Source organism: Mauremys reevesii, linkage group 2 (genome assembly GCF_016161935.1).
Source record: "Mauremys reevesii isolate NIE-2019 linkage group 2, ASM1616193v1, whole genome shotgun sequence".
NCBI lineage: Eukaryota > Metazoa > Chordata > Testudines > Geoemydidae > Mauremys > Mauremys reevesii.
This window is the reverse complement of record NC_052624.1, coordinates 21,884,778-21,899,885: the sequence shown is the minus strand read 5'-3', so window position 1 is coordinate 21,899,885 and position 15,108 is coordinate 21,884,778. Positions and strand designations below refer to the sequence as shown.

Here is a 15,108-nt window from a genome sequence, read left to right as displayed (position 1 = left end):
CCCGGTGGCCCCATGTTCTTCTTCTTTCACTGTTGCAGTTCCTGGGAGAGCCCTCGCAGCTTTACCACCCCCAGCCCTGTCCCCGGGCAGGGCTGCTGTACAGATCCCAGGCAGGAGGACTCAGGAGACACAGCTGGGAGCATGGAAGGGCTGGGGCAGGCTCCTCCTGTGTCTTTCCGGTACACCGTACCACCTCTAACTATCTTACTGGTACAATGTACCACTGTACTTGCACCACTGACTTTAAATAACAATAATAGTGCACTAGAGCTTTCATTTTAAGGGCCATTTGTAGCCATTTTTTTATCCATTTAAATATATGGGCAAACCGTCAGAGCTAATCCAAACCTTCAAATAACTCATAGTACATGTTCACTATTTGGCTCTCCTATTCAAACACCACAGAGAAAATTCATCTGGTTACAAACTACCCATGCTCTGGCTCCTTTTTAACAAGTGTACATTCCTTTGTGAAGGTCATAAAATACATTGCTTTTATTTTTTTAAATGTTCACTGTTTTTAAAATATGCTTCTAACTAAGTTGCATTGCTGTGGTGTTTTTGCTATAACTGAGAAGAAAAACATAGCAAGTTGAGGTTGCGGGCACATTACAAACAACTGTGGTTTAGACGGAGTTGAATGATTTTGCCTAATTGCAGTGAAGATGACATAAAAGAAAAAAAAACAGTGCAGTTGTCAGCCGATGAAGCAGAAACTTCTGGCCAAGAGGAAAGACCTCTTTAAAGTCCTCTGTGGCCATATCCATGCCTGCCATGAAGAACTTCTAATAACACACTCTACTGATACATAATTTACAGCACTGGATTTATTCCAGCAGCAGTAGTAGAATAGTTTTGGAGGAAAGAAGGCACAGATGTCAGATTCAAGTGTGGGTTCAGGTTGCAGTGAAGCTATTGTATGTTAGACTCCTGGAAGCAGCAATCTCAGGACAGTTGGGAGAAGCTGCACAAAATCTGTTAAAAGATTTAGTGAATCCAACAGAAGTGAGAGTTCAGCCAGAGGTGAAAATTGATTAATCAGAAAGGTAGCAAAGACCACTGGGCATCTTGGGCCAAATTCAACACTGCATTATTCCAGTTTTAGACTGGTATAGCATCACTAATTTCAGTGGGGTTATAGCAAAGTAAAATTGGAGTAATTCAGCAGTGAATCAGCCCTCTGAAATGATTTACTTAGAGCTGAAATGCAGTTAAATTGTTTCACAAGTACCAAAAATAATTCCATTCTCTGAGAAATAAAGTTGCTTATATGGGCAAGAGCAGTGTGGCATTGATTTACCTACCCATGAAGTGTGCAGTCTTCTAAAAAGAGCGTACAGCACTCTGAGTTTGCTAGTATTACAACACTTCTTCTCATTATGACTCTGTAGGAACAATCCTGTGCGTTTCCTCACTATGGTTCTGATTCACCTCAAAGATACTCCAGTTTTACACCAGTGTAAATCCATTGACTTCTATGCAGTAATGCAACATAAAACTGGAGTAATATAGCAGTGAAGCAGGCGCAATATTTTTGCAATGATTCCCTTGGACAGGAAATTGTCACTGCATGGCCAGAAAACAAAACTTGCAAATAGAGACAGTACATATATTCCTAGGAAAAAGTAGGACAAAGACCAAATCACATCTGTGCAAAAAAAAACAGATATCTTTAAATGTATTGAAGTGTCAGGGGCTCATATACCATAAGACTCCCCTTTTTTCACACTCTCTAATGGACATTGCATTCACTGACAAATTGGAGGTGCAGGTGTATATCTGGTTTCATCTCTAGAGACAAACCAGTCAGTCAATGTTATAGAAGTCATACTTTATAAGTTTTACCTCTGCATAATCCTTCCTAGATCAAACAACCATGTGTTTGATCTGAGACAGGTAATTCTATCTCACACTTAAAAAAATTTCCCACCCTCTTAGAGAATCTCAGACAGATAAATAACGTTATTGTTTGCATTGTATTAGCATCCAAAGGCCCCAGTCAAGATTTGGGCCCCATTGTGCTGATTCACTGGTATCCAACTTGTGAATAGCCCTAAAATGCCCTTGTGTTAAATAGAAAATGTGCATCTCATTATGAATTGAAAATGTATCCCCTGCAGGAGCAGGAAGAGGTCTTTCCAACTGTGTCCCACAGTTCCCCTGCAGTCCTGAAGTAGCTCTCATGGGAGCTGGGAGTGCTCTGAGCCTGCCCCACCCTGCCACAGCAGCTTAGCAGTGTGTCCACTAGGTAATTGCCACATTGTGTGGAAAGCAGGAGAAAGTAACTCCGACTGCTCCGTTCCCTGTTTCCCTGCTGGGCTGTGGAAACCCCAGGGAGAGCAGGATAGGAGCTTGACTGGCTCCCGAGAAGTGCTTAGCAAAGGATGGCTCCCATCCCTCATACAGTCTCCTAGAGCAGTCCAGCAGAGGTGAAAAGAAAAACCAATAACCTGTTACAGTTCTCTGATCCAGCAGGTTTGGCCTGGCCTGCTCTAATCTGTTCCATCTGGAAACCATTCCCTGGAAGCCATATGCCAGCTGGGGATAGCCAGAGCACAATCTGCTCCTGCCATAACCTGCCAACATGCTTCCTGTACCGGGACTGTAGGAACGGAGATATAGGAGCCAGTGATGTCACAGCCATGTCTGCTGGAGAATCCTCTGCAGCGGAATTGCAGATGGTTTTCATGCCCTTTGTGCTCACTGAGAAGTGCACAGGAAGTGGAACAAGGCCGAGAATCTGCCTCAAGCCATTGATCATGGCCATTTGATCTTTCATGAATAGAATGTTTGACCCTGGAGCTGATCTGGGCTAGGCACTCTACAAAGACATGGTAAAGGGTGGACCCTGCTCCAAAGAGTTTGCCATCTAAATAGACCAGTCAGCCAAAAAGTGAAAGGAAATATCCCCAATGTACAGATGGGAGACTGAAGTACAGAGGGATTAAGAGGAAATACTTGCCCAAGATCACATGAAGTCTGTGGCAGATCTGGAAATTTAATCTAGATCATCTGGGCCACAGTCCAGTGCCTTAACCTAATCATCAGACCAACTTTTCTTCATGGGCATGTGCTGGGTTCCTAGCTCCAGCGCAGAACATTGCTGCCTGCAGCCTCAGAATGAGGGCCGTTAATGACCCATACACAAAACCCCAGATGACTGAGCCAAAAAGGCCAGTGTTCATTGTTGTCATCAGCTAGAAGTTGCTTTTATAGACATCAGAGTGCTCTGATCAACATTAGATTCATTGAAGTATACAGAATGAAGAGTATTTTTGCTAGGTTATAAATTATTTGCTTCATCATGAATATAGGGACATTTTTCCGGTTCAAAAATGCCTTAAATTATTGAAAATGGAATGAGTGCTTTTATATCCCACGCGAGTTAAAATTGCTGGCATCAGTCAGGCATGCATCTTGACTAGCCCAGAAAAAAACAATATAGTTTATGAAAGTGAGAGAGAGTGGGGGAATAGGAGCAAAGGGCTGAGGCAGAGGGAGAGATGATTTTCTGTTTGTGTTCTGTGCCTAAGCCTATGGAAGTTAATGGAAAATCTTCCATTGACTTCAGTGGGCTTTCCATCAGGCCCTGAGATCGGAACAGACACTTTCATTACGGACTGAAATGTCTTTGTATATTTACCATCATATATGGGTAAGATGGTGTTTGGCAGCTTGCATTGTCACTGCTCATGCAGTACCTGTTCTGAAGATAAACAGAGAACTTCACGTTCCAGTACCAGCACTCAAAACACTTTAAATAGTTCAAGATTCCAGGTGATTAGATTAGCTAAAGATGTCACCTACTTACTACTACAGGGTGGGTAGTAAGGCTAGCAGTACAAAGAAAAGGTAGGCATCATGTATGTCCCACTATTGGTTGCCTTCCCAGGCTGGGAAAGCTTATGGAAAACTTGGGCAGGCTAGCATTCCTCCCACAGCCATAGGCCATCTGTATTTGTATATGAATACTCTGCCCTGATTTATTAAGCAAATAGTTACTGTTGTGCATCTATTTAAGGACCATTTGATTATTCTCATTACTGAGGCGCTTTTGTAAACATTTGCCCACAGGCTCAGCTCTCTGAAAAGGTGATCAGAAGTACCAGTTCCATAATTTATACAGTTGGGGCTTTTGCTTGATTGTGTTTGTTGTCATTACTATAAGTAACATCCTGTGGGATATTAGCATTTTTATTATTCTGTGTGAACCGCACAACTTTGGTTTGAACTATGTAAAGAATGCCAAATAATACAAAACATGGGTAAATGTAGCAAAGGGAACAATGCTGCACTAACAGACACGAACTACCTAATAACCATTTTCTTTTTCCTTTTCCAAGAGGGGGTTGGTGACATTTTAAAGATGATCTGAGAGCCAATTTACAGCAACAAGTAGATCTTGTATTTCTTGTCTCAGAACAGGGTGGGCAAATTCACCTTACCTTCCTTGAGCAGCCCTCCCCTCTTCCATCTCTAACTTCTGGGATTACATTAAACAAGAGGATGAATGGTAGAAAGAAAAACCTGCAGCCCCATTGAGGGGCACAGTGATCTCCAAGAACTGATAAATAACCATAAATAGAAAAAGTATCCAGATTTAAATGGCCCCTGTGAGCTATTTCACCCATCATAACAAGATGAAGGAAAAGAAACAATTCTAACTTCACATGCAGCTCAGTTTTCACACAGAGGTGCCTAAACAGGATACACAAATGCTACATTGAGGTCCCCCAAACCACCACTTAAAATATAAAATCTGCATCTGTGCACCTACATACTAAATTAAGAGCCTACAAAAATGACTAAATTAGGAAGCTGGGGACAGAATTCTCATTGCTGTGTCTGTGTCATCTTTGCATACATCAGGAACTAATGGTACAAGGGGAAATATTTGTTTTTTTCAAAATGAGCTATAAATGGGGTCATTCTGGTCCACATCTTGAGTTGGGTATGTCCACAAAGGCCAATAAAAAACAAACCTGTTTATGCATAATATTTCAGTGTGCCTAATCCAGGAGTGGATCTAGCAATCAGAAATATGTATGCACACAAGCTACTCCGTTGCTCCCAACTGCAGTATTTTCATAATCTCCCCAAAAAGGTATGCCATTGCACACAATATATTCTGGCCAGCCCTTAGCCTAGCCCCACTCCAGATTCAAATAACCCTTCCTCAATCAGCGTCAAAGGACCACATTTCAGCCAGTCCCTAAACCTAAACCAGATACAAACTCTTCTTCATTGACCCATCTCAAAAAGAGATCATCAGTCTTTAGAAAGAAATGTTAATTAAAAAGTTATTCTGATACATAGATACTAGCTAATTAGTAGACAATTACTTCGTGGCTACAGAAGAGACAAAAAACACTACAATTTTAAATATGTTTTATCTTTATGATAGTTATCATTACTAATTAGCACATTACATAAAGACTTAAAATCCATTTAACACACATATTGGAAGTAAATATGTATAAATTACACTTAAAACCCAGATTATAGTAGAGTAGGAGGGTCACCTTTATCCCAGTATTCTATTCCAACATAAAAATGAGAGTACCATTCTTTTCTTGTTCTCCCAATCCTTTCTCCAAAAACAGTATGACAAATTGATAAAATTGTTTCCAAACTATTTTTCAGAAACCTGCCATGAAGCATCCACAGATCTGGAAGGATTTTAGTTATTCTTCCTCATATCATCTTATTAGCCCAACTTCTGAAAACTCCCTTTCAGTTTCCCATCTCTAGGATGAGATAATACAATGGAAATATCATCAATGTTTATGTTATGTAGAAAGCCTTTCAAGTATGTTCTCAGAGAGAAAAATAAAAGCAGAGGCCCTGTCCAAAAATTTAAATTCTGTCTCTATCAGTAGCAATTTAGCATATTTTTATTTTCAAGCCCTGCTGGCTGGGAGTTGCTGGTTTGAAAGCAGAATGTAACATTTTATGCAAGTTTTACATGGATGAAATAGCGTTCAGACTTTGATACCATTTTTAAATGATAGTTTTCTACTAAGTAAAGATGAAGCAATTTATTTATTTTAATCACAGAGGATATTAATCATACATAAAATAATATACAAAATTGCCCAAGTGTAAAATTAATAACATACATATAATAAAGTACATCTTGGGCTGTTTTAAAGGTTGCACAACAGCAATTTTTAGCTTTTGAGTAAAGAACATATGTACACAAGATCTGTTAAAAGAGCAAGTAAAAATAAGAAGAGACATGAAATATCTGATTAAAGAATGAAAGGGGTAAGGAGTCTTTCCCTCAAGATACAGCATTCACAGTTGGCCAGGTGCACTGTTGCTTTCCTCTAAAACATCCTGGGTGAGGCTCCACTGATGCCAATGACCAAACTCCTTTGACAATCATTGGAAGCATGATGGTGGATTAGATGGACCTTTGGTTTGCTATAGCATGGCAGGTTCTTATGCATGGAACACCCGCCCTGAACTAAACCATTAAGCTACTTCATGCTCTTCTTGTTCATATCCCTTCTCAAGACCTTGTTCTACTGTTATGTTTACTGGGAGTCATCAACTGATAATGACGAAGTAGAGGGCCAGTGGAGATTGCTGATAGTTTTATTTTTCAGAATAATCAAGTTGTGACGTAGCTGGCATACATCATGACAGGATTTTGTCACTGTTACCCTTAGCCCCCCACATTCACTTTTTATCTTACAATAAGGGCTGCCCCTGCTACCACTGAAGCCAATGGCTGAACTCCCAGTGATTTCACTGGTGCAGGATCATGGCCTTAGAATGTAAACTCTTTGTGGCAGGGATCATGTTTTGCAACGTGTTTGTACCGCACCTTGTGCCCCTGACCCTTGGTGTCGTGCTTGGGCACTGCCACAATAGAAATACGGAACAATATGACCAGAATAGGGTTCTAAACAACACAGAGTAAGGACATTTGTGAAATATGGTAGTGAAACATTTTTGTTCTTGCTTGATGTTAACAATAATGGTTGGCAGTGTTGTTATCTACAAGCCTTAATACCCAGTTTCCTAACATGTATTATTCTGTTCATACATGGGGAAAAATAATCATCCAATACTGTTGAGCCACAGCAATTTTTCCACAAGTAAGATTAAATGTGGTAGTTTTGCAGTGGCCAGGGGGGTCTAAGGTGTATGAGGGTGTCTAAGGTGTATGACTGCAATGGGAAGTTACTGAGGGATTAAAGTGCTCAACACCTTTAAAATTCAAGGTGTTTCTAGTTAGGTGCTTAAATATGAATTTAGGCACCTACATTTGAAATTTTCGGCCTTAGGTGATTTCTTTTGCCTTGCAACTCGACAGTCATGGTTTCCTACCTCAACACAAGGAGCACCTACCAGTTGTTCTTTGTCCTGATTCCTGAAACTAGAGAAAGGTAAAGTTAAAAGATTTCAGTCACTGATTTTCAGAGCTATCTGTCCAACATCAGAGTTTTGGCCGAAACTCAGGATTTTGCAGGATTTCTCAGACTCACAAGATTGCTTCCAAAAAATCTCAGAAATTTCAAAGTGCCACAGGTGGGGCTGCATGCTTCAACCATGACAGTTATGTTGACAAGAAGGCCTTATCCAAACAGAGTGCAAAGAAACTAGTTCTTGATCCTCATCACTGTCTGTACTCACAGTTATCAGGAATATCATTTTATCCTCCTTTTTCTCAGAAACACTTACATAGTTAATGCAATTTTGTTTTCAAATGGTAGAGAGAAATCCAGGGATGGGTCAGGACAGTAGAAAACCTTGTGCTTTCCAATTTCCCCATGGTGGGAAATGAGAACATACGAGGACAGGTGAGAATAAATGACTGACCAGGAAACCGCAGTGTCAATGATTTCTCTAACAAGTGTGGCACTCCAGCATTTCTTCAGTCTTTCTGGGTTCCAGCTACTATTTTCAAGGAAAGTGAAAAGTTTAATTAAATCTAGATGCCTAGAAACAAATCTGTTCTCATACCACTGTGTATCATTTATACCCATTTTTACTGCTAAGGGTTTGGCACCACCATGTGGCCAGTTTGAGTTTAGTCATTTAAAGTGACAAGACATTGTAAACACTTTTTTTTTCTCTTGTGAACTGTAAAAAGTGAGTTAGAACCTAGAAACTATTTCAGCCTCTGTTAGGAGGAGACACTAAAAATATGTACTGGATTCTTACTATTAGAGAGGAAGAATACAGTGGTTAGGGCATTAGCTCAGGACTTGAGAGGTGAGGGTTCAATTCTCTGCTCTGCCACAGCTATCCTGCATGACCTTGGGCAAATCACTTTGCCTCTCTGTGCCTCAGTTCTTCATCTGTAAAAATGGGGATAAAAGCACTTCCCTACTTCACAGTTGTGAGGATAATACATTAAATATTGTTAAGTGCTTTGGGATCTACTGATGAAAAACATTATATAAGGACTAAGTGTTACTATTATTTTGAAAGGAGGGACAATCAGCTCTTGAGCAATAGTGAGGTACAATTTCCATCCAAACCTCAATTTTTTAGTAGTTTATAACTTTTCTAAACATATTACTTTTGTGTTCAAGGTTTCCACAGCGAGTCTCACCCCAAAGGTTCAAGAACTCCAGCCCAAAATTAGAATAGAGCAATAAAAACAATTATTAAAGACAAATCCATCTTCCTCTCAATATAGAGAATTTGATAATTATTTTAGAATTATTTAAATGTAGCAATAAACAGGTAAATATCATTTAGTTTATGATGAAAAACCTTATATATTCCATTAGTCCAAAGAACATTTGGATTTTTGGTAAATGGAATAAGCAGATTATTTGCAAAGTTTGGAAAAACCAGAAAACATAAGGTCAGCATGTCCTAAGCATATGCATGTGAGGCTCTTAATTAAAGGACCTATTTAATGACTAGCAATTATTTTTGCAAATTCTTAGGGCCAAAGTCAGAAGAGATGGATGAGATAGTTTAAATCAGATTATTTTACACTCAGACTTCCTTAGACCTATTTATGCCTATTTACTGATGTGTAAAGGATTCTAAATTGGTGCAAATGGACATAGAATCAAAGGACTGGAAGGGACCACAAGGGTCATCTAGTCTAACCCCCATGTCTCCCTGATTGCAGTCTCCCCATTCTGGATTTCTTGGAGGGTTCAATGCAGATGTAAGGATCCACCAATAAGGAGGAGGTGAGAATCAGAGGGGAAGGGATGAGGGAGGGCAATATCTCCCAGCAGACATTCCATAGGCAAGTTAATACAACCTGGGGCTGAATTAGTTCTTCTGCAGAGCCCCATGCATGCTGGGAACATCTATAACAAGGGACCCAAAGGTTCCGTGCCACTTGAGGAATCCCTGACAAAGTCATGCTGGCAGGGAGTATGAACAGAGATGAAGGATGCCCAGAATCAGTGCAAAGGCATAGGGCCTCCTTGTGGATAGTCTTGAAAGCCCAGCAGATATTGGGGTTCCACAGGGTTTGAGGGAAGGATGCCTCATTTCTTCTGCTAAGGACAAACTCCACCGAGAATGAGAGAATGCAGAGGACACTCAACAAAGGTAACCCTGTGTGGTTTTCTGGTCTTTACACAAGTATTTCCACGTCGGGGTATGGTCTAGCCTATGCAAAAATGACAGCTGTGGAGAGGCTGAGAAAGTTCCAAAGGTAACCTGAACATGGTAACAGCCTTTTATGTTACAGAAAAGTATACATTTAACTTTACACTTAGAATATAGTTTTCTTCAAAGTGCAATATTGAGAAGCAGCATATCACATTTTATAGGAATATAATTTCACTTTTTTACTGAAAAGTATCTATATATATTCACAATCTGGAATTGTGAACATTTATAGAAATTTTTCAGTAAAATATATTTACATCTACGATCTATCTTCCTTCAGGTACAATATTACCAAGCTTTGTTCTGTCATTTTTATAATTAACAAAAATATCTTCTGTTGAAATACTGTATTGACATTCTTGTAAAATATATACAATATATATATAAATGGAAAAGCTCTTAAATTATAAATTTTTATTACAGTAATCAAATGAAAAATTCTAAATATAGCCAGCCATATTTGTACACGCAGAAAAAGACAATTTCTCTGCTTTATAAGGATTGTTGCAAGAGCAACTGTAGTTTTTCCGACTCTTCTGACTGAGGTAATGCCCACCTCTTCTTTACATACTGAATGTCTATTATTCCAGATTGTTTGGCCAATGCGATCCCCAACAGACCATTTGTTTTTTCTGGTTCACCCAGTACAACCATAGTCATAACCCTGAAAGCAAAAGAGAAGTTTTTTTTTTAAATTGAGACAAAATGAATGAAAATGGAAACGCTTGAAAACCTGTTTGTTTATCAACCCCAAATGTGTACTGGGCACTTCAAAAACTTTCTAATAGGAAATTATAATTAACTGAATTATCTGCCAAAAAAACAGGTAAAATGCCAGAAATGGAAATGTAGAGAAACATATTTTACTATGACAAGCAACAAGAAAATGACCAATCAGCTGCAGTCGTTCACATACATATATTATAAGGAGAAATTTGTATCTTGGTGCACTGCCTCCATGTGATCAAATGCCTAATCATGCTTTAAACATTAGTTCAAGTAAAATAGCTATTATTGTACAACATTTCAAAAATAATTGTAGCAGCTTTTAAAAATTACATTTGATACTGATTTTCCCCCAAATCTTACATAAGCCAGCAATCCTAGCCAGATTCTTATCAGGCTGAGTTACTTTGTACAAAGTAATATTTGAAAGTAAGGGCAGAGAAGTAAAAGTTTCCTGTTCCCACTCAGGAAAAATAATCATAATTTATTTCTATATATATATTATATATGTATGCATTTTAATAGTATCCCTCTCTTCAACTCTTCATATTTTCCCTGTCTTCTTGGGGTTTGATCCTGTAAGGTGCTGACTGTTCTGGCCCTAAGTCAGCAAAACATTTAAGCATATGCTTGATTTTAAGCATATGAGTAATCCAGTTGACTTAAATGGGAACAGAATGTGACCATCTATAACAGCTTGATGCTGCAGCAGCTCCATGCAGAGAAATCCCATTGATGACACTGTGCTTTGTTGTGATTTACAGAGACCATTTTCCTCTTCCCTGACAGTGTTAAAGGACCTTGGAGTGGTCACTCCACTGTAAAGAGTCACTCACTGTAAGGCCTCTTTACAGTACCAGAGCAGGTAAAAAAAAGTGTTTGTGTAAATAAAAATCAGGCATAATGCAAGTTTCTCGCTGACAGCAATAACAAATTCATGCTCTAATGGAGGTGTAAAGTTAAGCAAAAAAAAACCCAACAACCTTTAACAAAAAGACAGATTCAGTGTTATGTTCCGATCTTACAACAGCAAGAAAAAGCAAAAGTCATTTAATTTACTTACTTATCTGACTGGATAATTTGTTTGGCTACAGGACACAAGTCGTTTTCCAGTAGATCCCAAATGTAAACAGTAGATGATGCATCCAGGACAAAAAACACAGCAGGTCTTGTGAGAGCCCACTGGAGGGCAATAACTGGCTGGCCATTTGTGCTGTCATTCCACTGTATGAGGGGATGCTCTGAAGTCATTTGGTGCAATCTAATACTTCCATCTGAACAGCCAACCTGTACAGCAACACAAAGAAAAATCTTATCTGGGAAAGAAACAAACTAATTAAAATTTAAGTTACAATCCTATTGTTGAAAAGGTCAGTGATGTTGTTCAACTATACTGTATTTGGCTTTGGTCTTTAAAATAAAAGCACAGTTATCTGATTTATGTGTCACTATAATACTTCAGTGTGTGGATATCAAGAATTACCCAATTTTTAATTTTTGGTATGGTTTCAAGTTTCAGTGGTAACACCATACAGAGCATATTGCAATAACTCAATCTGGAGGTCACAAAGACATACTGGGATGAAATCTACATCAATAGGAAAATCTGCAACCTCCTAGCAAGATACAGACAAAATAACTCTCCTGGCTACGTCTACTGAGCCACAGGAGTAGCCAAGGATTCAAATGGACCCCCAGATTGCAAATCTCACTAAGGCCTTGATCCTGCACTACTGAAATCAATGGGAGCTTGGTCATTGACTTCTCTGACCGTCTTACCATAAATATATGGGTGACATTCAACTCTGTTGCTTTCATTAAACATGAGTAGATTGATGCCTTCGCTAGCTTAATTGTCTGGATTACAGCAAATTGGCTAAAGCTTATTCTAGACAAGACAATGGTAATGCTGATGGATAGAACAAAGTATCTGAAGGAAGTGATGAAAGGGATATCTGTCTCATTATTGAAGGTGTGCATGAATTGGGTCCTTAAGGTCTGATTCTGCCAAGCCATCTACTATATCCTCATTTCCTCACATACACATTGTAGAAGAGGGGAGAAAGAATAGAAATGTGCAGTATTCTGGAAGACAAAGCCCTTAGAGCAGATGATTCTCACTGTGGGTTTTCTTCAACAGGGAGGGAACAGGTGTCATAAAATATAACTCTGATCTTGCTAGTGTCCATGAGAACCTCAGGTCAGCAATATTGAAAGTTATTGGCAAATCAAAAAGAATCAGCATGTCCATCCTTGTCCACTCTTATCAGACGGACCAGTGTGTCCAGCATAGTCCTCATACCACATACAAGCCTAATGTTGGTCTGAACGGTGTGAAGGAAGTCAAATGACTCCAGCTGCTTTGCCACAATGGCCACAATAACCTTTCCCAAACAAGGAAGGTTAGGTATGGAACGGTAATTGTCTATGCCACAAAATGTTTTTTTTTAAAAGGATTAACTGCTTTTTAATGGAAGTAATATTAATATCTCCCTAAATGTCCCAATCCCTTTTTCTCCCCACCTCTGTATGTGCTTTTACTAGCCACAGGTCCATCCAACAAGTTAGAGGCTTAAGATTACATAGTACTTCCAGTACCACAATGAGCTAAATCAGCTAAAATTAAAGCAGGCTTCATTTTGCATTTGCTTTCATCCAAAATTACTTTATATTTATAGATTTGGATAATACAGTCTGAATCTGACCAAACTTATCCCAGACAAAGGTGGAAAATCCCATGGAGTAAGAACGTCAGTTCTGGTTCTGGGCGGAGGCAGTACAGAATGTGTATGTTTGTTGGCTAAATATCAGCCTGATTTACAATCTGTGCAATCCCACTGAAGTGATGTAAATCGGGGCAGATATGACATTATCATAGAGTAGTTCAAACATAACTAACATGGTAACTAGATATGAAATCCTATTGTAATCATTTTAAACTAGTGTTGAGTAAACTTTCAGAAGAGAAAGTTTGTGTCCAGGCTATCTACAAAAGGGAAACAACTCAGACTGAGGTATGGGATAAGATAAGAGTGCAGAAACAGGTTACCTAGTTCATGATGCACCTACAAGCTAACAATGGTCCTCGTCTTAATGAGAGTGGGCAATACATTCTAAGGATAACCAGCTGTGCTGGGATTGTCACTCTGTTTCTGCAAGACAGCTGCTTTATCTCTCAGCATATGATGAGTTCAATCGCTAATATACAATACTTGTTTGCCACTTCTCAAGAGGGTTCTGAATTGGGAATGTAAATTGAATGTTATTACATGCGTCGAGTTAGAACTCTTAGAAATTCCCCACCCCAAATAATTTAAAATTAAACTACTGTTAAATAAAAAGCCTTCCATACCAAAAATATTGGCTTTCCAAAAGGGGAGAAATCAACTGCATTAGCTCTTATTGATCTTGGTCCACCCTGCTGGGGTTTGAACAGCTTTGGAGGTACTCTTAAATCATGTCTTGCACCATGACTTACCACACCCTGTTAATATAAGAAACAAAACAAAAACAAATCATCTGTATCATCAGCATTAATATTAAATAAAAACCTATGTATGGCAATTTACACAGAGCTACTCCACTTAAAGATCATTACTAATTAGAATAAAACTATTTTTAATAATATCAAACAGTAAATATTTACATATCTAGTCCCCACATAATTCCAAAAAAAATAGACAGCTTTTATCATTACAGTAATAGGAGAGGAGAGAATAATGCAATGAAATTTACAACGTTACTCACAATGTCTGTTCCAACAATGAAATGATTAGGATTAGAAGGCAGAAACTTAATATTCAGTGTTTGAGGCTTCCTCAGGCATAGGATATCTTTTGGGAAAAGGCTGAGGAAATGCAAATGAAAAAGATAATATAAATAACCAGGAACTGTTCTCCCAAAGCAATGCAAGTATATACTGCATCCTGGTGACTACAACAACTAGAAGGTGGTGCTGGTTCTGAGTGTTAAATATTTGTTTAAAACACTGGGCCACATTCATCTGTCTATGCACAGTAAGAGGCAGAATGTAAAAACTTTAAACTGGAAGGTCTCCCATATTTTAACACGTTAATGGACATCTCTGGCAAAAGTGTATATTTTCAACATAATTAACTACTGAAAATCCTGATCAATATATATTAGATAACAATAATGTCCCCAGTTCCAGGGGAGAATTAACTCAATGAGTTATAAATACACAATTTAATGGATCAATACTGTATTCTTACCTGCTATTCAACTGAACAGTAGAGCTATGTACTAACTTTACTTTCCCTCCAGGAATTAAACCTGAAATGATAAATAATTATTCTTTAAACCAGGGACTCAAATTTCAATAAAATATCAAGAATCACATATCATTGTTGAATTAAATAGAATGTATTAAAATAATTATGTTAAAACAGAATTAAGATCCCAATTAATAAATACAGGGAAGTTCACAGTTAAAGCATTGTCCTTAAAGATGAGACAAGATGAAATGTGTTGTTTAGAAAAATTATTGGCTACAGAATTCAAATCCTAAAAAGGTGTAATTACTGTTGGAAGTGGGAGGAAGAAGGGAAAAAAGAGAGAAATGGACATTTTAATTCTAAAATTATCACCTCTAGAACTTCAACTGAATTACCATCCGTATTAGTTCTGCCGGTCTTCTCTTTTTGATAATATGCAATATCACATCATAACATTACTATACAAAGACCAATGATGGAAATGACACATTTATATCATTAGGACCATTGGTAATAAATACACCTTACACAGTAAAGATAACACGTA

At 38.4% G+C, this 15,108-nt stretch overlaps 1 protein-coding gene across 6 annotated transcripts in view; it reads right to left on the bottom strand.

Moving 5' to 3' along the window:
• Positions 1-5,435: 5,435 nt before the first annotated feature.
• DYNC2I1 (dynein 2 intermediate chain 1) overlaps positions 5,436-15,108 on the bottom strand; it is a 56,547-nt gene continuing 46,874 nt past the window's right edge. For 3 of the 6 annotated variants that reach the window (XM_039524690.1, XM_039524689.1, XM_039524691.1), the window contains 6 exons: positions 14,559-14,619; positions 14,074-14,173; positions 13,679-13,810; positions 11,390-11,613; positions 10,157-10,264; positions 5,437-7,908 (listed from right to left, as the gene is read on the bottom strand). In XM_039524690.1, coding sequence (XP_039380624.1) covers positions 7,689-7,908; positions 10,157-10,264; positions 11,390-11,613; positions 13,679-13,810; positions 14,074-14,173; positions 14,559-14,619 — 845 coding nt within the window. In that variant the 3' untranslated portion in view covers positions 5,437-7,688. The other 3 variants (XM_039524694.1, XM_039524693.1, XM_039524692.1) reach the window with 2 other exon arrangements.